Here is a 21,807-nt window from a genome sequence, read left to right as displayed (position 1 = left end):
AGGCACCAAAGTTCTCTGGTTACTCATGCATGAGGGAGACCTGGCTGGAGCCAAGCGTCGTTCCACCACTTGACCTCTGTCAGACTCTCAGCCAGGTTTCCCCACAGCACTCCTTTTATTGTGGTTACATGACTATGCATAGGGTCATTAACATATAACATCTTACATAGGTATACATGTGAACAAAGAATACTGTGTGTGTGTGTGTGTGTGTGTGTGTGTGTGTGTGTGTGTGTGTGTGTGTGTGTGTGTGTGTGTGTGTGTTACTGCTGATCAAAGGGTCATATAACATCCTTGGTCAGGAAGAGGGTAGACTAGACCCCCCCGGTGAGGAAGTCCAGCAGTTCATCTAAACAGAAAAGCACTTAGACTAGAACAGACATAGCTACGTTAATCCTACCATAAAACAATAAGACAAGATGCAAACTTTTCCCATGCCCCCAAGATGCAGGGGTGCATTCCAGTGTGGAATACACACCAAGCCTCTGTAGCCTGTTAAAGATCACACAACTTATCACTACACAATTGATTATACACCTCTAAGCATATATGGTTAAATGTTTCCTAATACAAATGACAATAATAAAATCTAAACCCAACAGTACACATTCAGAATGCTCACACACAAGACGCATAGTCGCTCAACTCACACAGGCGATTGGTTTGTTACAATCGACCTATCAGACGCATATTTCCACATCGCCATTTATCCTCCACACAGGAAATATCTCAGGTTCACTTATCAGAGCGTAGCGTACGAGTTTTAAACTATCCCATTCGGGCTATCCTTAGCCCCAAGGGTGTTCAGCAAATGTGTGGAGGCAGCGCTGTCTCCGTTAAGGAACAGCGGCATCAGAATATTCTCTTACACAGACGATTATCTAATATGCTCACGATCGCGCGATCAAAGACTCCGAGGTGGTAGTGAATCACCTCACGGAGCTTGGGTTCACAATCAACCTGGAAAAGAGCCACTTGGAACCCGCACAGTTTACAGAGTATCTGGGGCTCAGAATAGACTCCATCTCTTATCGTATCGCACTTTCAGAGCAGAGGATCGCATCCTTCACTCACTGTCTTTCCCGTTTTCAGCTGGGGAAAGTCGTGCAGTTCCGACTCTGTCTCCGCCTCCTTGGCCTCATGGCCTTGGTGATATCGGTGGTACATTTGGGGCTTCTTATGATGAGAGATTTTCAGCGATGGGTCGCTTCTCTGCAGCTGCGCCCTCGAGAACATCTCAGTCGTGGTGTAAAAATAACGCAGCCGTGTATCGCGGCTCTCCGGCCTTGGAGGAGCCCGACAGCTCTCGCTGCGGGGGTACCTCTCGGGGCAGTATCATCCAGGGTGACGCTGACCACAGATGCACCCCTGTCAGGTTGGGGTGCAACTATGACGGGCAGAGCAGTGAATGGCGTTTGGTCACAGAGACTCGCTCTGAATCACATAAATGTGCTGGAGCTCCGTGCGGTGCTCCTAGCCTTACGGCATTTTCTGCCGTATCTCCGGGGACAACATATTTTAGTGAAAACAGACAACTCCACTGTAGTTGCTTATATCAACCGCCAGGGAGGCACCCATTCCCAGCAGCTACACAGGTTAGCCAGGGAAATAATTGTGTGGAGCAGCACTCGGCTGCCAGGAATTCTGAACAGGGGGGCGGACCTCCTGTCCAGAGGAAATCCACTGTTCGGAGAATGGAGGCTTCACGCACAGGTGGTGGAGCAGATTTGGCAGAGATACGGCCGGGCTGCCGTAGATCTCTTCGCCTCGCGAGAAAACACACAGTGCCCTCTGTTTTTCTCCCTGTCAGACGCAGATGCGCCACTGGGCGTGGATGCACTGGCCCATCCATGGCCAAAAACTCTGCTGTATGCTTTCCCTCCCCTCAGCCCGATCTCCCCAACACTGATCAGAGTGAGGGATCAGGGGCTGGAGATATACCATCCACATCCAGACCAGGTTGCTCTCTGGGCCTGGCCTGTGAAAGGTGGAATTTGAAGGCAGCAGGCATGCCTCTGAAGGTTATTGAAACCATTCAGAATGCCAGAGCCTCCTCCACTCGTTCCATTTACAGCAGTAAATGGCGTGTTTTTGAAGAGTGGTACCATGAAAAGCAGATTATCCCTTTTCAGTGTTCAGTGGTGGAGCTGTTGTGATTTCTTCAAGACTTGCTGGACAAAAGGAGAGCTTTTTCCACCATAAAGGTCTATTTAGCAGCCATTTCAGCCTGCCACGTGGGGTTTGGTGATAAACCTGCCGGTCAGCACCCCCTTGTATGTCGCTTCATGAGAGGGGCGCGTCAAACGCTTCCAGTTTCTAGACTACTGGTGCCTTTATGGGATCTGTCAGTCGTTTTAGATGCCCTCTCCCACCACCCCTTTGAGCCTATTGGGGCAGTGGGGTTGAAGTTTCTCTCTCTTAAAACCACTCTGCTGTTGGCTCTAACCACAGCCAAGCGAGTTAGTGAATTACAGGCTCTGTCTATTCACCCCTCTTGTCTACAGCTGGCCCCGGGACTCACTAAAGCACGCCTGAGGCCTAACCCAGCCTTTGTCCCTAAAGTGCTGGAAACGTCATACAGGTGCTCTACAGTAGAGCTCCTAGCTTTTCACCCCCCTCCATTCTCTTCAGAGAGGGAGCAGAGGCTGAACACTTTGTGCCTTGGGGACTTATGTCAACTTATGTTGACAGAACAGCTGGATTCAGGAAGTCGGATCAGCTGTTTGTTTCCTGGGCCTCCCCTCACAAGGGCAGGCCCGTATCATGCCAGCTCATTGGATCGTAGAGGCCATAGCTCTGGCTTATAGCTGTAAGGGCTCGCAGGCCCCCCCGGGACTCCGAGCTCACTCCACTAGGGGTGTGGCCACATCCTGGGCTTTGTTCAGAGGTGTATCAGTCCAGGATATTTGTGCGGCAGCAAGCTGGGCTATGCCGCACACGTTTGTCCGGTTTTATCGGCTGGATGTTTCACAATCATCCATGGCTCCGGTAGTGCTGGATTCTGGGGCCTCAGGTTCAACCTGAGATCCTGGAGTAGTACTGGAGAGTAGCTTCGGGAGCTGGCCATATCTCCCATAGTGAAACACCGAGCGGAGTTAGAAAAAGAACGTTGGGTTACTTAACGTAATCCCTGGTTCTTTGATAACGGAGTGAGGAGTTTCACCAACACTTCCCTCCTTGCTTAGGCACGGAAAGAAATCTGCTTGGAATGAGTTAGGAGGAGCTGGTCGGCTGTGTTAGAATGTGGGGGTAGAGCCCTGAGCACGGCTCGACAGGTCTATCATAGACAGACGTGGTGTCGTTGGAGCTTCCGTAGTTGGTCACACCGAGGCGATTCCCATAGTGAAACACCTCACTCTGTTATCAAAGAACCAGGGATGGGGGTCCGCTAGGGGGCGCGTTATGGAGTAGACGCGCAAACCACGAGGTCCCGTTTATCTGTTAAATTACTTTATGGTTCACCTATTGTGGCCCAATTCAGAGATTTCTTAAGCTCTATTAAGAAAGTCAGCATTGTTTTAGCTGTTGTTCTTTCCGTCTTTTTGCCTTATCTCGAAGTGAAATGCCTCCTAAGCAGTCTGCTAAAGGAGCGCAGGCTAGCTGCTCAGAGACCGCTAGCAAAACTACCGTTGACCCAGCGACACTGCTAGCTTTCCGCGACATTGTCAAAGAAGTGATTCAAGAGGAAAATGACAACCTACGGGACGAAATTAAACGAGCCATTTCGTCCATCCAAACCACTCTTGACGAATGTACTGAGAAGTTGGGCGAACACGAAGAAGGCTCGAATAATCTGGACAAGCGGCTAGAAGTTATGGAGACATGTTTCGCAGATCTGAGTAACCAATACAAGAAGTTGCTGCTGAAAACGGACGACTTGGAGAATCGGGGAAGACGATGCAACTTGCGTACTTAGGAGTGCCGGAGGGAGCCGAATAAGGAAATCCCACTAAGTTTGTTGCTGATCTGTTGCACGTTGTACTGGGTGGTCCCGGCGGTTTGGAGCAGGCTCCGATCCTGGACAGAGCTCACCGGGCGGCGGTTGCGCTGCCCACGGAGGGAGGGCGACCGCGGCCGTTCATTGTTCGCATTCATTACTACCAGGAGAAGGAGCGGATACAGCGCTTAGCCAGACAGAAAGGCCGGCTGGAGTTTCAAGGGAAGCAGATCTTCATCTTTCCTGACTACAGCGCCGACCTGGCCAGACGCCGGGCTGCTTTCAGCGAGGTGAAGGGACTACTACGGAAAAAAGACGGAGTTCGCTACGGTCTTCTTTATCCTGCCCGGCTTCGGATCTCGTTTAATGGAGAAACACAGGTATTCGACTCTCCTAAAGCAGTGAAAGATTTCATTGACTCCAAGTTTGAGTCATCTCCCGAATGACATTTCATAAGAACCACCGGGACTTTCATACCATCGTGACTATATTTTTGTCAATCAATAAACGGACGATCTCTGGTTTAGCTTAGTTTCATGTTCAATGTTCATTTAGAAATCTCAGATGTTGGTGAGTTTGCCCTTGTTTCCTGGGAGGTTAACTATATTCCAGTACTTGTCACTTAAAAGGGACTCCGGGGTCAGCTTTGATGAGAAGTGAAACAGGTCCGTTTTTTGGTTACGGGTAAATGTGACGTGGGAGTTTTTCTCTTTCCTTCTCTTAATTATTTTACTCTATTATGTTGGACTTTGTGACTTTCTAATTTGAATATATTTTGGACTACATGTGTGATTCATAGTTCAGATGCTTCTGCTCATGTGGGGCTGTGGTTATGAATAAGGTGAATGGGACCTCTTAATAGAAGCAGGGGAGCTTTGGGAAATTGGTGTGTGTCGTTTGGGGACAACACTGAACACGGGGAGGTGGGTGGGAGGGATTTACCTACTTTTTCTTTTTTTTCTTTTGTTTTTTTTTTCTTTTTTGTTGTATATTATTTGCTCAGATTATTGTTAACAACGACGTTTCAGTGTGCACCCATGATAGGATTGGTATTTGTGTTTGGAACCGCCTTTTTCATCATGTACTTATATGGTGATGACTTCTGTTGATGACACTTCAACTGCTGTGAGTAATGGCTGCCATGTTAACTTTATTAGTTGGAATGTGAAGGGATTGAACCACCCAGTGAAACGAAATAAGGTACTCTCTCATCTTCTTTATCTTAAAGTACATGTAGCGTTTCTTCAAGAAACACACCTTAAGAATACAGATCATGCCAGATTAAGACAAAATTGGGTTGGACAAATTTTTCATTCCAAATTCAATGGTAAAGCCAGAGGTGCAGCAATTTTGATTAATAAGAATACTCCGTTTATAGTCTCTCACACAATAGCTGACCCAAATGGTCGCTATGTAGTTGTGACAGGGTCCCTGTTTAATACTTCACTTATTTTGGCAAACGTATATGCTCCGAATTGGAATGACTCAACTTTTTTCAATGACTTTCTTAATTCCCTTCCACAGATCAATACACACCAATTGATCCTTGGAGGGGACATGAATACTGTTATGGATCCAGTACTAGATCGCTCCTCAGATAAAAGACTTCAACTCCCTAAATCCTCATTAGTGTTACAGTCATATTTACAAACCTATGGGGCTGTTGATGCGTGGCGATTTCTCTACCCCTCCACTAAACAATATTCCTTTTTTTCTGCAGTGCATCAAATGTATTCTCGTATAGTCTACTTTTTTGTTGACAAAAAATTGCTTCCCAATATCAAGACTTGTAAATACAATAGCATAGTAATATCTGATCACAGTCCACTTGTTTTGGAACTCGGCTTCCCGGATGAACCCTTTGTGTACTCCTGGAGACTCAATCCTCTTTCTTTGTCAGATAAGGAGTTTGTGGAATATCTTTTCAAACAAACTGATATCTTTATAAGAACAAACATTACGCCTGGCATGGCCTATAGTACGGTTTGGGAAAGCTTAAAAGCATTCTTACGGGGCCATATTATATCATACTGTTCATATACTAGAAAACAGAAACAGAAACGTCTTTCTGAATTGATACACCTTATTTCGCAATTGGATGAGCAACACTCTACAACCCCCTCTCCAGATTTGTATAAACAAAGACTAACGTTACAAACTGAATTTAATTTAATCTCAACCCAGCAGTCAGAGTCTATGATTCTTAAATCTAGAGGAAGATGGTATGAGCACGGAGAAAAAGCATCTAAAATTTTAGCACATCAGCTTCGTAAATCAGAAGCAACTCGTATAATCCCTGAAATTAGGACTGAATCTGGACATGTCACCACTACACCACAAAAAATAAATGAGAGTTTCAAAATATTCTATTCCAGTCTCTATGATTCTGAATCTTTAAACACGCCTGGACTGTTTGAGGCTTTTTTTGATGGAATGACAGTTCCGACTTTAACCTCGGCATTCAGAGACCAATTGGAGGAGCAAATTACAGTGGAAGAAATTAAATTGGCAATTAGCTCAATGCAGAATGGCAAATCCCCGGGTCCGGATGGGTATCCGGTTGAATTTTTCAAGACCTTTAAAGACAGTTTATCACCTTTATTACGAGACATGCTCATTGAGTCATTGGTTTCAAAATGTCTTCCCCTAACGCTTCGACAAGCGACCATCTCACTCCTATTGAAGCCAAATAAGGATCCATTAGAGTGTTCATCATATCGTCCTATATCACTCTTAAATGTAGATTTAAAAATACTGTCAAAAACACTTGCTCTCAGGCTAGAGCAATATCTACCATTGTTAATTTCTCCAGATCAGACAGGTTTCGTGAAGGGTAGGCATGGTTTTTTCAACCTGCGCAGGTTTTTAAACATATTACACACCAAGTCAACTACAACCCCTGAAATTGCCTTATTACTTGATGCTGAGAAGGCATTTGACCGGGTGGAGTGGGATTATCTGTTTTATACTCTACATAAATTTGGATTTGGCCCTAATTTCATTTCATGGATTCAGTTACTTTACTCCTCACCTATGGCACGTGTTAGAACAAATTCGTTATTCTCTTCTTATTTCCCACTTCTCCGTGGTACGAGACAAGGTTGTCCCTTATCCCCTCTTCTTTTTGCATTATCAATTGAACCACTGGCGATTAAACTGCGAGCTGACAGTTGCATTAAGGGCATCTTCAGAGGTGACCAGGAGCACAAAATATCCTTATATGCTGACGACCTCCTGCTGTATATATGTCAGAGCCTTTATGCTCTCTTCCCCGTGCTCTCGCCATTTTTGAATGTTTTGGTAATATTTCAGGTTACAAGTTGAACCTGCATAAAAGTGAACTTCTCTGTGTCAACTCTATAGCCAGAAAGATTTCATTTTCAGATTTTCAATTTAACGTTAAATCAGGGTATGTGACCTATCTGGGGGTTAAGGTTACCCACTCATACAAAGATCTTTATGAAAGAAACTTTGTCCTGCTGCTTAAAAATACTGAGACAGATCTTCAGAGATGGAACAATTTACCACTGTCATTAATTGGCCGCATCAATTCTATCAAAATGAACATACTACCCAAGTTCCTTTATTTATTTCAATGTATCCCATGCTACTTACCCAATAAGTATTTTATAACACTGCATAAGCATATCTCTGCATTTATTTGGAATGGCAAAAGTCCACGAATTCGTAAAGATTTCATGCAGAGGACTAGGCCAATGGGTGGATTAGCCTTGCCAAACTTTCAGTCTTATTATTGGGCAGCAAATATTCGTAATATGCTGTACTGGATGAGTAATGTTACTACAGAGACTCCAGCTTGGCTCCAAATTGAGTCATCCAATTGTGGCAAAATTTGCCTATCAGCTTTGTTGAGTTCAGCTCTCCCATTAGAACTATACACCTATAAACGTAACCCTTTGTTGTATGACTCGCTCAGAATCTGGGTCCAATGTAGGAAAAGGTTGGGGTTACACTTAATGTCAATTAAAGCACCTATCTGCTCAAATCATATGTTCCCACCTTCCATGATGGATTCTGCCTTTAAAATATGGAAAAGTAATGGCCTTAGAAATATCAAAGACCTTTTTGTAGATGGGATTTTTGCCTCATTCACGCAGCTCCTGAAGCAGTTTAATGTTCCTCGGCAACATTTTTTCCGCTATTTACAAGTTCGTCACTTTGTAAAGAGTCGATTTCCTTCATTTCCGGAACTACCTGAGGAAACTTCTTTGGATAAAATTATTAATATAAACGTTCATGAGAGAGGGGCGACTAAAGAAATCTATGCTATACTATTAGATCTTCAATCTCCTTCTCTCTTCATCCTTAAAGCACAGTGGAAGAAAGACCTTGGGATGACTATAACAGATGAGCTCTGGCAATCTGTGCTAGGCATGGGCTCCTTCAATTCAAGGTCCTACACCGATTACATATCTCCAAGGAAAAGTTAGCCAAGTTCTATCCAGGAGCTGACCCTCTGTGTAACAGATGTAAAGCAGAAACAGGTTCGCTCCTTCATACCTTTTGGACATGCCCCAATCTTCATAACTATTGGGTGTCTATATTTAACACTTTGTCAGAGATGTATAACGTTAAATATGATCCTTCTGCTCTAACGGCTATCTTTGGGGTGATACCTCAAGACATCACTTTGCCAAAATGCTATTCAAATTCTATTGCCTTTGCTTCACTTATCGCAAAACGCCTTATATTTTTAAGATGGAAGCAGGAAGCTCCTCCCACACATGAACAGTGGCTTGCGGAGCTCATGAGGTTTTTACATTTAGAAAAGATGAGATATACACTGGCAGGTTCAACCACCAAATTTCTTAAGGCATGGCAGCCATTCCTGATGTACATGGAAACATTTAAAATGACCACCTTATCGTGACCGGATGCCATATCTCTATATCACTATCATAGTTAACTGTACACTGAATGTCCCTTATACATTTTATTTTTATATTTGTTTGTTGTTGTTTGTTTGTTGTTTGTTGTTTTGTGGGGGTTTCTTTGGTTTGTTTGTTTTTTCCTTCTCTATTTCTGTTATCTTATGGGGTATTGTAAATACTGAACAGCAAACTACTGTATGTTCAATGTTTTGTTGTTAACATGCTGCTGTGACTGAAAATAAAATTTATTAAAAAAATAATAATAATAAAATTAAAAAAAAGAACCAGGGATTACGTTAAGTAACCCAACATTTTTCCAGTTACTTTGTAATGATTTTACTAGTCCAGTCCACTTGATCTAGAGCAGTGGTCCCCAACCCCCAGGCCACAGACCAGTACCAGGCCGCAAGCGTTGAGGCTCTGCCGTGGGTACTGGTACTGTTTTTATTTTGTTGCATTTATCCGCGACACCTTAAAGGCCGGTCCGTGAAAATATTGTTGGGGCATGTTTATAATTGTGGGACTCTGCAGAAAATGCTAGACACAGGCTGTCAGTAGTCTACAAACCACTGTTAGGTAGTTCTTAGGAAAAGTGAAAGAAATGACAGTGAACTGCATAGAACATGCATTCCCACAGCACGCACAGACAGATTCATAAATAGATAACCACTTGAACTTTATTCTGTGGTTAGTGGCATACTTTTCTTAATCATTTCAAAACCCTAATTTACACTCAAATGAAATACAGGGAATCCATTTTCACTTTTAAAAAACATACTGATTAATTTCTGCTGGGTATCTAACAGGCAAATCATAAAATAAATTTCTGCAGAAATTCAAAGAGATACCAATAAGACTGCAGAGCACTTTAAAATAGTCATTTCAGTCTACCAAAGCGGTAAAGCTGTTGGTCTTAGAGTCTGGTATTAGTAAGTTCTGAATATTTAAAATATTATTTAAACTACCATTGAAAGTAGATTAAGGGGGCTTACAAGCAACCTATAAGCTAGTGTCTTATCCTCCTGACCCAAAGCTGATCTTGCGTTACAGCACAGAAAATCTACAGTTTACACAGGTTTACCAAAACTGGACAGAAGATTGCCCGAAGATTAAGATTGCCATGTTGCCTGATCTGATTTGTGCTGCAATTTTGGATGGTGGAGGTGTTAAAAAAGATGAAATTTAAAACAAAACAAAACATAGACAAACTTACATGCTACCCAAGTATGCTACCATAAGATAACGAGGCATGTCACAAAACTCAAATAATCTTAAACTGGCTGCTTCAACATGATATTGAGTTCACTGTACTTGGCTTCCACAGGCATCAGATCTCAATCCAATAGTGCACCTTTGGGATGTGGCAGAACGAGAGATTTGCACCGGTAAAAGTCAGCAGAAACTGTGTGATACTGAGGAATGTTTTGAACACCTGGTTGAATCTATCTCATAAAGATTTGAGGCAGTCCTAAAGGCAAACAGGGAGTCCAACCTAGTGCTAGCTAATTGCTGGTGAGTTTATATGTGACTCTAGATTCTGAGTGAAAGCAATTTACACAATTTACATGTTCTAATGTCACTTTTACATGGCAAGTTACAAAACTCACAAGGAAAAAAAATCCCTTATTTTTCTTGCTTTAAAATAGATTAAGATAAATTAATAAAGCTGTATTCTTCATGCTGGATGTGTGAATCAGTATCAAAGAGAATTACACTTATCTGCAAGGTCACATTAAGCTTTTCTTTTTCTACTATTGTAAAACTAAATGGAACAAATTAAAACTCCCAAAAGCAAAAACTTATAAATGCATATAATTTTTTTTAAAAAAAATCTAAATTTATTTATAAATGCCCACCTGTGTAGCAGTAATGCCATGACTGTTTCATCAACTTGATACAAAGTTCACACTATCCATACGGTATTTCATTCCACAAGCACAACATAAAAACTGAGTTAATATGTTCAAAGGTCCAATTTTATCTCCATTTATGTCAAGGTCTGAGCTAACAGCTGCTGTATGACGTGGTTCATTTACTGCTGCTGCTAAGTGGGGCAAAAAAGTATTTAGTCAGCCACCGATTGTGCAAGTTCCCCCACTTAAAATGATGACAGAGGTCAGTAATTTGCACCAGAGGTACACTTCAACTGTGAGAGACAGAATGTGAAAAAAAAAAAAAAAATCCATGAATCCACATGGTAGGATTTGTAAAGAATTTATTCGTAAATCAGGGTGGAAAATAAGTATTTGGTCACCTCAAACAAGGAAAATCTCTGGCTCTCACAGACCTGTAACGTCTTCTGTAAGAAGCTTTTCTGTCCCCCACTCGTTACCTGTATGAAAGGCACCTGTTTGAACTCATCTGTATAAAAGACACCTGTCCACAGCCTCAAACAGTCAGACTCCAAACTCCGCCATGGCCAAGACCAAAGAGCTTTCGAAGGACACCAGGAAAAGTATTGTAGACCTGCACCAGACTGGGAAGAGTGAATCTACAATAGGCAAGCAGCTTGGTGTGAAAAAATCAACTGTGGGAGCAATCATCAGAAAATGGAAGACATACAAGACCACTGATAATCTCCCTCGATCTGGGGCTCCACGCAAGATCTCATCCCGTGGGGTCAAAATGATCATGAGAACGGTGAGCAAAGATCCCAGAACCACACGGGGGGACCTGGTGAATGACCTGCAGAGAGCTGGGACCAAAGTAACAAAGGTCACCATCAGTAACATACTACAACGGCAGGGAATCAAATCCCGCAGTGCCAGACGTGTTCCGCTGCTGAAGCCAGTGCATGTCCAGGCCCGTCTGAAGTTTGCCAGAGAGCACATGGATGATACAGCAGAGGATTGGGAGAATGTCCTGTGGTCAGATGAAACCAAAGTAGAACTTTTTGGTATAAACTCAACTCGTCGTGTTTGGAGGAAGAATACTGAGTTGCATCCCAAGAACACCATACCTACTGTGAAGCATGGGGGTGGAAACATCATGCTATGGGGCTGTTTTTCTGCCAAGGGGACAGGACGACTGATCCGTGTTAAGGACAGAATGAATGGGGCCATGTATCGTGAGATTTTGAGCCAAAACCTCCTTCCATCAGTGGGAACTTTGAAGATGAAACGAGGCTGGGTCTTCCAACATGACAATGATCCAAAACACACCGCCCGGGCAACAAAGGAGTGGCTCCGTAAGAAGCATTTGAAAGTCCTGGAGTGGCCTAGCCAGTCTCCAGACCTCAACCCCATAGAAAATCTGTGGCGGGAGTTGAAAGTCCGTGTTGCTCGGCGACAGCCCCAAAACATCACTGCTCTCGAGAAGATCTGCATGGAGGAATGGGCCAAAATACCAGCTACTGTGTGTGCAAACCTGGTAAAGACCTATAGTAAACGTTTGACCTCTGTTATTGCCAACAAAGGTTATGTTACAAAGTATTGAGTTGTATTTTTGTTATTGACCAAATACTTATTTTCCACCCTGATTTACGAATAAATTCTTTACAAATCCTACCATGTGGATTCATGGATTTTTTTTTTTCACATTCTGTCTCTCACAGTTGAAGTGTACCTCTGGTGCAAATTACTGACCTCTGTCATCATTTTAGGTGGGGGAACTTGCACAATCGGTGGCTGACTAAATACTTTTTTGCCCCACTGTAAGTGGGTGTGAACATTTTAGTTATAGCACATTTATGTTTAATTCACTGTGAACTGATGGTGTGTGATTAAATAACATTGTCTCCACTTCTTTCTGCTCAAAGTTGGCTTTGTGAAGAAAAAAAAAAAATCTAACACTTGGTGATGTTTGTGTACTCAGCTCATTTAAGACAGGCTTTTGACAATGAATTCTTAGGACAAATTATCTCAATTACGAGATCAAACTTGTACACGGAAGTGGTTTCAACTCTAAAAGATATTCAGATAATGACTTCTTCTAACATCTATGTTTGCTGATGCAGCTGTAAATGTTTCGCTCACTCACATCAAAGGCTAATATTTTCTCACAGCGGCTCTTGGTAATCGAGACATCGTTTTGCAAATTTCTAGCGGGTTTTTCCTACAGAACGAAATTCCATTGAAACATATCAGAAAATGTGTAATGTTTGTACAAATCTGGACAATAAAACCAAAACTTCATGCTTGACTAAATGAAGGTGGGGGCCTCTTTAGCGTCAAACACCTCTTTGAAGTTCTCCTTTATTAAACACCACCAGTAAGAAGTAAATGACACATCTGTGTAGCTGCCGTTGCCCCGGGTATGCAGCTTTTATGCTGTACCTTTTAGAGACGACTCATGAGTTCATTGAAAGAAAGAATTGGCTTTACATTACAAAGCCAACTATATGAATGGCCTGAAAAGCTGGTAATGAAATATGGGGAAAAACAAAACAAAACTAAAAAACAAAACACTTTTACACCGTGTTAATGACAAAACCAAACAAGACAAATTTTGATTTTTCAGGCAAGAAAATAAATAAATAAATGAATGAATAAATAACTACAAACAGAAACAAAGTGTCATTTATCACACAAACTACAGATGGTTAGGATTTAGTTATTAATTTAGAATTGATTACCCATAAAAAAAGAAGTTGTATACTGCCAACATACATGACTTCCAAGCTGTTTAAACACTATAAGTGGCTTAAAAAATGCAAAGAAATGTTGGGACATTGGTAATAAAACCGCTGGTTATGACTGGATATACAGAAAAAAAGAATCCCAGAAAGATTTATTCTTTCACAAATAAAGACATTCGGCTAGTGCCTTGTTGGCACTGGGCTGCATGCCGTTTTGCCTTCAAAACTACTTTAATTCTATGTGGAACAGATTCAACAATCCTAAAGGTGCTGTGCTTGATAGAGAACTGATGTAGTGCAGTCATGTTAAAGTAGTAAACTTGTACAGTATAGTATATCTCTATGCCGTAGACATCCCGAGGAATGTAACACATCTGGTCGATGCAGCCCACAACATCTCTGATTGGCGTGGAATGTTATGGCGTACATTAAGAGGGGTCGCTAGCAGTGTTGGTCAAGTTACTTGAAAAAAGTAATCAGTAACTAATTACTGATTCCTCCCCAAAAAAGTAATCCCGTTACTTTACTGATTACTTATTTTCAAAAGTAATTAATTACTTAGTTACTTAGTTACTTTTAAAAAACACGATTTACAACCTGAAGAGGTGATAAAGCGATAGATCTTTCAGCCCAATTCTACTTTTTCTACATAATCCATCATACAAAATGTAATCAAATGGAAGTCTCTTTTTTTTTTACTTGTTTTATCAGTTTTAATCTTTTAACTTTATGCATCAAGCAAAAATTTAATTATATGCAACATTCTCTGACTTGAATAAAGTAGTTTAACATTTAAACCTATTTTCTACACATTCCAGCACATAAAATAAAATATTTTTTGTGTTTACACTCACTCTTTCAAATAGATGCAAGTAAAACACAGCAGAAAATAAATAAAGTCAAAGACTCAGCGGTCCTGTTGCTCTATTTTCACCTGTAAAGCAGGACTGCGGTAGGCGGAGGTTTACCCAGGTGCAGGTGTGCCGCGGTCAGTTGAAGAATCCGCGAGTTTCTCTGTGAATTTCCCATTACGTCGTTGCGCACTCGGTCCTTGCTTGGAAGTTTAGGGGTTTTTTTCGCTGTAAAAAGAAGTTTTCTTCCCACGCACGATGGACGCTAATGTTTTTGTCACTTTTTATGGAATCAAACTCAAAGTAAGGTCAGTACTTCCACGCTTTAAACGCTGTACGCTCTCCCACAATCGATATGTGATCCATTGTTGATCTGCACACAGCTGTTGTCACTAACGGCGCACTCGCTTACGTCACTATCGTGAGACATTCTCGCAAAAAATCACGGTTTTAGTAACGCAGTGTTCCTACGGGAAAGTAACGGTAATCTAATTACCGTTTTTGCAATAGTAATCCCTTACTTTACTCGTTACTTGAAAAAAGTAATCAGATTACAGTAACGCGTTACTGCCCATCTCTGGTCGCTAGCAACGTTGTAAGTTTTCATGTAGATTTCCAACTGCAGCCTAATTCAGGCATAAGGCACCCAAACGCTGCCAAGAATGTATCTCTACACCATTACACCTTCACCGTTCATATAAGTCAGGATGCATCCATGCTTCTCTGTTGTTTATGCCACTTTCTGACCCTACAATCCAAATGTGCCCCTCTTCAGAATACCTTGGTTATGGTATTCTGGTTAGTAACTGCTACCTTCCTTCCTTCAAAGCAGTCTTCTCATTCGCCTCTGACCTCAACAAGACAAATCCAGTGAGAATTGTTAATCACTGGATATTTTCTCTAGAGGTTGCTCTGCAAAATTCCCAGTAGATGAGCAGTTTTTTAAACTTTAAAGGTGCTCTCTCCTCCCCATTCATGCTTATTTTGAACTCACATTTACATTTCATTTGCAAGCTTACATGCTTAATTTGAACTTCAGCAGGTGACAATATCTACATGCCCAAATGCAATGAACTGCAGCCATTTATTTATTGTGTGGATGCTTTAAGGCATCCACACTATTGAGTTCCTGTTTCTCTTTATTCTTTAAACTTTATTGTGTGGATGCTTTAAGCATCCACACTATTGAGTTCCTTCTTGGTGTTTCCGTACACTTTTCACCGTGGATCTACTTCCACAATTTTTGTGCTATTTTCACCGTTCAAATTTTAAACTATTCAGCTATTTCTGCTAATGACGGCTATGTCTTTTGGTATTTTTCACTATTATACTTTTTAAAATATTAAGCTTTTTTCCTTTAATTTGAAATGAATGGGAAACTTCTGCAATTCTGCTAAAATTTGCTTGTTTTTGAAACTTAACTAGTTCCTCATATTTTAACATAGAGCAACCATTCAAACTTTAAAATGTTCTCAAATTATTGGGCTATTCAGGTATAAATCAGCTTTTTCAAATCTTTTACCGTTTTACTTTTATGCCTCTTAAAGTTTTGAGTTGCAAAATTGTGATTTTTCACAAAATACATGCGTCGTTATGGTTGCTATGCACTTGGCTTCCAGTGTGCCACTGAAGGTTTTGCAGTCTTCTCTTAATGTCCAAACAACTTCTTGCTACTTGCTCAATTTTCACTCAACTTCCACAAATTATACATCAAAACGTAGGTATTTTTGCTGGCTTTCAGAAAATGTCACTATCATTGTTGTGGGATTCATAGAATTTTGGCAAATCTCCTCAGACCAACAGAAAGTCGGAAAACTCTCCATATAAAGTCAATGGAGAGTTTGTTCAAAATCACCGCTTGATTTCTGTAATGAGAGGCATATTCGAATTGTCATATCTCCTTAACGAAGCAAAGTTAAGACATATCTTCAGACACTCCTGACGCTCACAATTCAAGAATTTCTTTCTCACCTATTACCGTTCTGAAATGAGTTGGACTTGTTTGAGGGTAGGAAATTCGTCCGTCGCTCAGATTTCTTCAGATTTCAAACTCTGGAAATGAACCACTTTTTTCTCTCGTCATAACTTTTTGTTGGATTTCCACAGAGACCTGAAAATTTCCATGACTGTTCACCAAAGCCTGCTGTCTCTTACGGTGAAAGAATGATATCGATACTCCAAATAGATTTAGAGTTACAAAGCGTTGTTTGAGGGCAAGTCAAGGCAGTTTTTGCTTCGCTCTACTCAGTTATGGTGCATTAGAAGTCAAATATCTTTAATAATTCATATTTTAATGATAGATTGTCAACACTGGAAGATTCCCCCATCTTTTCTGAACAAAACGGTGTAAGAATGACCGCTCTAGCCCCTACGGTTAGGAAATTATAGTCATTTGTTTGAGGGCAGTCCTCACTATGAGAAATAGACTGCAAAAATCCTGTGTCTCTCTGTGCTGCATGCACCTGTTTTGGCGGGAAAAAGTACACAGCCTCTCTGATTGGTGGATTCAAATTCAGCAGCTCCCAGGCTGACCTAGAAACTTACTTCTCTCTTCCTGTGAGTGTGTGTGTGTGTGTGTGTGTGTGTGTGTGTGTGTGTGTGAGACACACAGAGAGAGAGAGAGAGAGAGAGAGAGAGAGAGAGAGAGAGAGAGAGAGCCTTTTAATGGGATGATCTCATTGTAAGATTCAAATTCAATATATTTAGACTGGTTGACTGAATTGGATCTTGTGTGTGTGTCTCTCTGTGCATGTGTGTTTCCTTATGTGTACATATTTGTGATTGTGTGGCTGTTATAGATTTTTTTTCCTGATTTTTTTCATTTAACAAGTATATTTGAGGGACCCTCAGCATGTTCAGCATTTTTTCAGCTGTCCATTTTGCTTTTCCAATTTTTCTGTTTAAGTTATTACTATTGTGCTAAATCATACTATTTCTGCTGTTTCATAAGATTTGTGCTTAATATACTATTTCTGCTTTTTATAAGATTTGTGCTTAATATAGTATTTCTGCTTTTTATAGGATTTGTGCTTAATGTAGTATTTCTGCTTTTTATAGGATTTGTGCTTAATATAGTATTTCTGCTAAATGTAGTATTTATGCTTAATCATACTATTTCTATATATTACTGCCAGGTACCCAGGCAGCCAATCCTCTGTGAGGATTGAGACATTCAAATATACATATCAGGGCCTGCACGGGTTCACAGCCAGCCAATCATATCTGAGGTCTTCCGTTTCCTCTCTCGTCATATCTCAGCGACGGTTGTACAAAGAGCAATGAAAATCGCGGTCAAAGTACACCAAAGTCCGCTGATTCAGCCAGTACAAGAATTATGCTTCTATCCCACCTAGTTTTTGAGTTAGACAACGTTTTGTAACTCCAAAAAACTGCGTTTTTCGCTTCTCACCGCGATCTAATTCTGACTGCTCATCACCCTGTTTTCCAGGCGCTCGCTCTCTTTCCCAGTCATATACTTGTTATACTCGTATAACTATGCATGTGACAAATAAAGAACCTTGAACCAGTGGCGCAGTTGGTAATGACACGGGTCTGCAACACAAAGGTCGTGGGTTCAATTCTACCTTGGTCAACATGTTTTTTCCCTACAAATGAATACACTATCACAGACCAGTAATTCATATTGATCATTTATTACAATTCTGCAAACTTTTATGATTTTACCAGCTTTTCTAATATGGACCTCAGATTCTTGTTAACACTCCATGGCACAAATACTGTTCCCTTTAGGCTCTGTGTATGTGTGTGGGTATCAATATTTCTCCCATTTTAAAGTATTACTCCTCCATAATTGTATTTCTGTTAAATCAAAGTACTTTTACTACATCTTAGTACTTCTGCTCAATCATAGTATTTCTGCTAAATCATAGTATTTTTGCCAAATCATGGTTTTTGTGCCAAATCATAACATTTGTGTTATGTTATAGTATTACTACTAAGTGGAGGAATTTCTGTCATGTTACAGTATATGTGCTGATTACAGTATTTCTGCTAAATCATACTATTTCTACTATATTATATTTTTCTTTCTAAATATAGCATTTCTGGTATATAATTGTATTTCTGCTATGTTATAATATTTGTACTAAACCAGAGTATTTGTGCTGGAACATAGTATTTCTGCAAAATGATAGTATTTCTGCCAAGTGATAGTATTTGTAGGGGTGTCAAATTATCGCGTTAATTGCGATTAATTAATTACAATGCTATTTAGCGCGTTATGTTTTTTAATCTCGTTAATCTAATTTTTAATCTCTTGACGTCATTGATTTTGTATGAGAGTTGCTATGTTATAAAATCCGTTTTTATGTGCTGGGCTCCTTGTGCTTGACTTGTTGGGGGTGGAGTCACGTCGTGAGGTCAAGGTGAGAAGTGGTGATTAGCTTACAGTGTGGATATGGAGGCGCATCTGAGAGTTGTTGGCCCAATGAACGGGAAATTTGTATTTCATAAACGCCCCGACGGCACCATTGACAAAGGTAAAGTGGTCTGCCTAGAGTGTAAGAAGGAGTTTGCTTACCACCGAAGCAGCTCAAGTTTGGCCTATCACCTCAACGCAAAGCACCCAGCCGCGAGTGCAGCAACAGCTAGCAGTGAAGACGTTAGCAATATAGCAAGCCAGAGCAAAGCTTTTCGCCAAACAAAACTAGAGAATACCCCTCGTATGAGCAAGTCTGCGACCGACAGGCTGACTAATGTTATTGCCAAGTGGATAGCGATGAACTGTAGGCCGATAAATATAGTAGAGGACGAAGGATTGACAGAGGTGTTGCAAATTGCGTCCAATGACCCGTCATACAAGCCGCCGTGCAGGACTACAGTAACGACCAAAATCAGCAAAATGTACGACGGCGAAAAGAAAAACAAACTTGAGATTTTGGCGGAGGATTCTCCCAACTGTGTTGCTATAACCGGAGATCACTGGACCTCAGCTGGCAACCACAGCTATTTTGGGGTGACTGGACACTTTATTGATAGTGAGTGGAACCTCAACTCATTTGCACTGACCGTCATGAGAACAGAAACCAGGCACTTTGCTGATAAATGCGCCGAACAGTTCCTCAAGGTAGCAAATGACTGGGGTATTGAAAACAAGATATCCACCATTGGCACAGACAGCGCAGCAAACATGCTGGCTGCTATGAGAGCACTTCCATATGAGCACATCGCCTGCAATGCTCACATTCTCCAGAGGACCATCACGGTATGTCTCGATAGCAGTGGTTTTGTCGGTGTACTGGCAAAGTGCCGCAAGATTGTTGGTCATTTTAAACAAAGCCCTGCGAGTACCACAGAACTTAACCAACAACAAGTAGCACTCGGAAAGAAGAGCGATCAACTTATACAGGATGTACCCACCAGGTGGAACTCGACTCTCGCAATGGTCTCACGCCTCCTATGTAACCGAGAGGCTGTCCAGGCTACGTTGGACCAACAGAACCACAGGTTGGTCTTGCCAACCGAAGCTGAGTGGGCGAAACTGCAGAGGCTGGAGCTCCTGCTTGAACCATGCAAGTAAGTTCAAATAAACACCTTCCCATTTTAATTATATAAACTACTGTTACATGTGTAAAATCAAAATTAATGAACATAACAAGGAACTTTTAAGGACAATTAAATTGGAAATCAGTTACACTTTGATTTAAATGAATCCAGCTAGGTTTATTTAGCAAACCTCTCCACCTCTGCAGGTATGTGACAGAGCTGCTGGGTGGTGAGGCCTACGTCTCTTGCTCTGTAGTGCTGCCTGCTTTTCGCCATCTGTACCGTGTCATGGACATTACTGATGATGATCCTGCCTACGTGGTGAAGTTCAAGAATGCCTTCCAGAAGGATCTGGCAGCACGACGAGCTAATGGCAACGAGATATGGTTCGAGGTGGCCACAGCATTGGATCCACGGTTTAAGGATTTGAAATGTCTTCCAAGAGAAAAGAGGGAACAGGTAGGACAATAAGGTTAAGCTGGACTAATGAGTCCAATTCATTATCAAATCAAACTTTTATTTATTATATGGAACACAAAGTTCTTTACAAGATTAAATAAAATTAAAAAAAAAGCACTTAGTTTTAATCACAATCATTCATTCATTCATTCATTCATTCATTCAGGTGTGGACCATTCTGGAGAATATGCTCCAGGCAGCAGAGCCCAGAAGAGCAGATAGTCTCCAGCCCTCCACAGAGGATGATGGACCAGCTCAGAAGAAGAGGAGGAGCGAACTCCTTCTGGGGTCTGACTCTGACTCAGAAGATGGAATTGAGTCTGGAGAGCTGCAGCGCTACAGAGCAGAACCCAGCATCAGTATTGATGACTGTCCCCTGCAGTGGTGGTATGCTCACTCAGGAGTCTATGAAAAGCTGTCAGTCCTAGCACAAAAGTACCTGGCCTCCCCAGCTACCTCTGTACCCTGTGAGAGACTCTTTAGCCTTGCAGGCCACATAGTGCAAAAGAAAAGGGCAGCCTTGCTTCCAGAAAATGTTACCAGGCTGGTGTGTCTTAGCGACTGGCTGAGGAAGAAGAAATGAGACACATGTGGTCAGCATAGCTGCTGTGTCATTTGTAGCCTACTAGAATAGATTGCTTGATGTTCAGCACTTTTTTTTGTGATGGAAGAATACTTTGATGTGCTAACTTGCAGCACTGCAATGTCAGTTTTATTTTTCATTATCTGAAGCAGAGGAATTTCAGTGCTGTATTGCTCAGAAAAGAGCAACTCTGATGTGCTAACTTGCAGCACTTAATTTATTTGATTTTATTTGTATTTATTTTTCCACTTATTTTACAAAAGAATACAACAGTATGTAAATGGTTGCATCTGTTTAACGTTTGTTAAACAATAAATGACTTTATAAAGTCACTTTCTTTGTTATATCAGTCTTTTGGTCTGCCACAATAAGTTGAGGGCTTTCCTCAGCTATTTTTAGGTGAGATTAAAAAAGAGATTAATTAGATCAATTAATTAAAAATCATAATTAATTAATCTCTATTTTTTTTTAATCTCTTGACAGCACTAAGTATTTGTGCTAAAACATAGTATTAATTTAAAAATTACAATATTCATAGTTCATCACAGTGTCACTGGTAAATCACAGTATTTCTGCTATGTTGTACTATTTTTCTAAATCATAGTGTTTCTGTATTTTTGGCTAAATATATTCTTTCTGTTATCTTATACTATTTCTCCTCAATTCTTGTATTTTTGAGAAGTTATCATGTTTCTGGTAAGTTACAATATTTCTGCTATGTTCTGCTATGCTATTGTATTTCTGCCAAGTATTATGTTTCCTCTAAGATATTGCAGTTCTGCTAAGTTATTACATTTTAGCAAAGTTCCTCTGCTTATGCAAAGTTTTTACAATTTCTGCAACTTTTCAGCTAGTTTTTGAAGACAGCTTCAGCTTTAAAGCATCCACACAGCATTTTCGCAGGAAATGCAAATTTTTCTAGTTTACTTTTAAATTGCTAAATGAGGGAGTAAAACAAAAGCCAAACTTGAACCTCAGTGGTAAACCATTATAATCACTTCACC

At 41.0% G+C, this 21,807-nt stretch overlaps 2 protein-coding genes across 3 annotated transcripts in view; one reads left to right on the top strand and one right to left on the bottom strand.

Annotated features, from left to right (window-relative positions):
* Positions 1–21,807, bottom strand: part of fam20b (FAM20B glycosaminoglycan xylosylkinase) — a 46,013-nt gene that overhangs the window by 12,797 nt on the left and 11,409 nt on the right. The gene's annotated exons all lie outside the window — the stretch shown is intronic.
* LOC146607428 (E3 SUMO-protein ligase ZBED1-like) lies at positions 18,452–20,901 on the top strand. Its single transcript, XM_085347150.1, has 3 exons — positions 18,452–19,791; positions 19,968–20,220; positions 20,387–20,901. Exons 1-3 carry the CDS (start codon positions 18,674–18,676, stop codon positions 20,801–20,803), a joined length of 1,788 nt encoding a protein of 595 aa, XP_085203276.1. The 5' UTR covers positions 18,452–18,673; the 3' UTR covers positions 20,804–20,901.

Source organism: Diplotaxodon limnothrissa, linkage group LG23 (genome assembly GCF_057381915.1).
Source record: "Diplotaxodon limnothrissa isolate DT_005_m linkage group LG23, D_limnothrissa_male_GT1.1, whole genome shotgun sequence".
Classification (NCBI taxonomy): domain Eukaryota; kingdom Metazoa; phylum Chordata; class Actinopteri; order Cichliformes; family Cichlidae; genus Diplotaxodon; species Diplotaxodon limnothrissa.
This window is presented reverse-complemented; position numbering and strand designations above follow the sequence as displayed.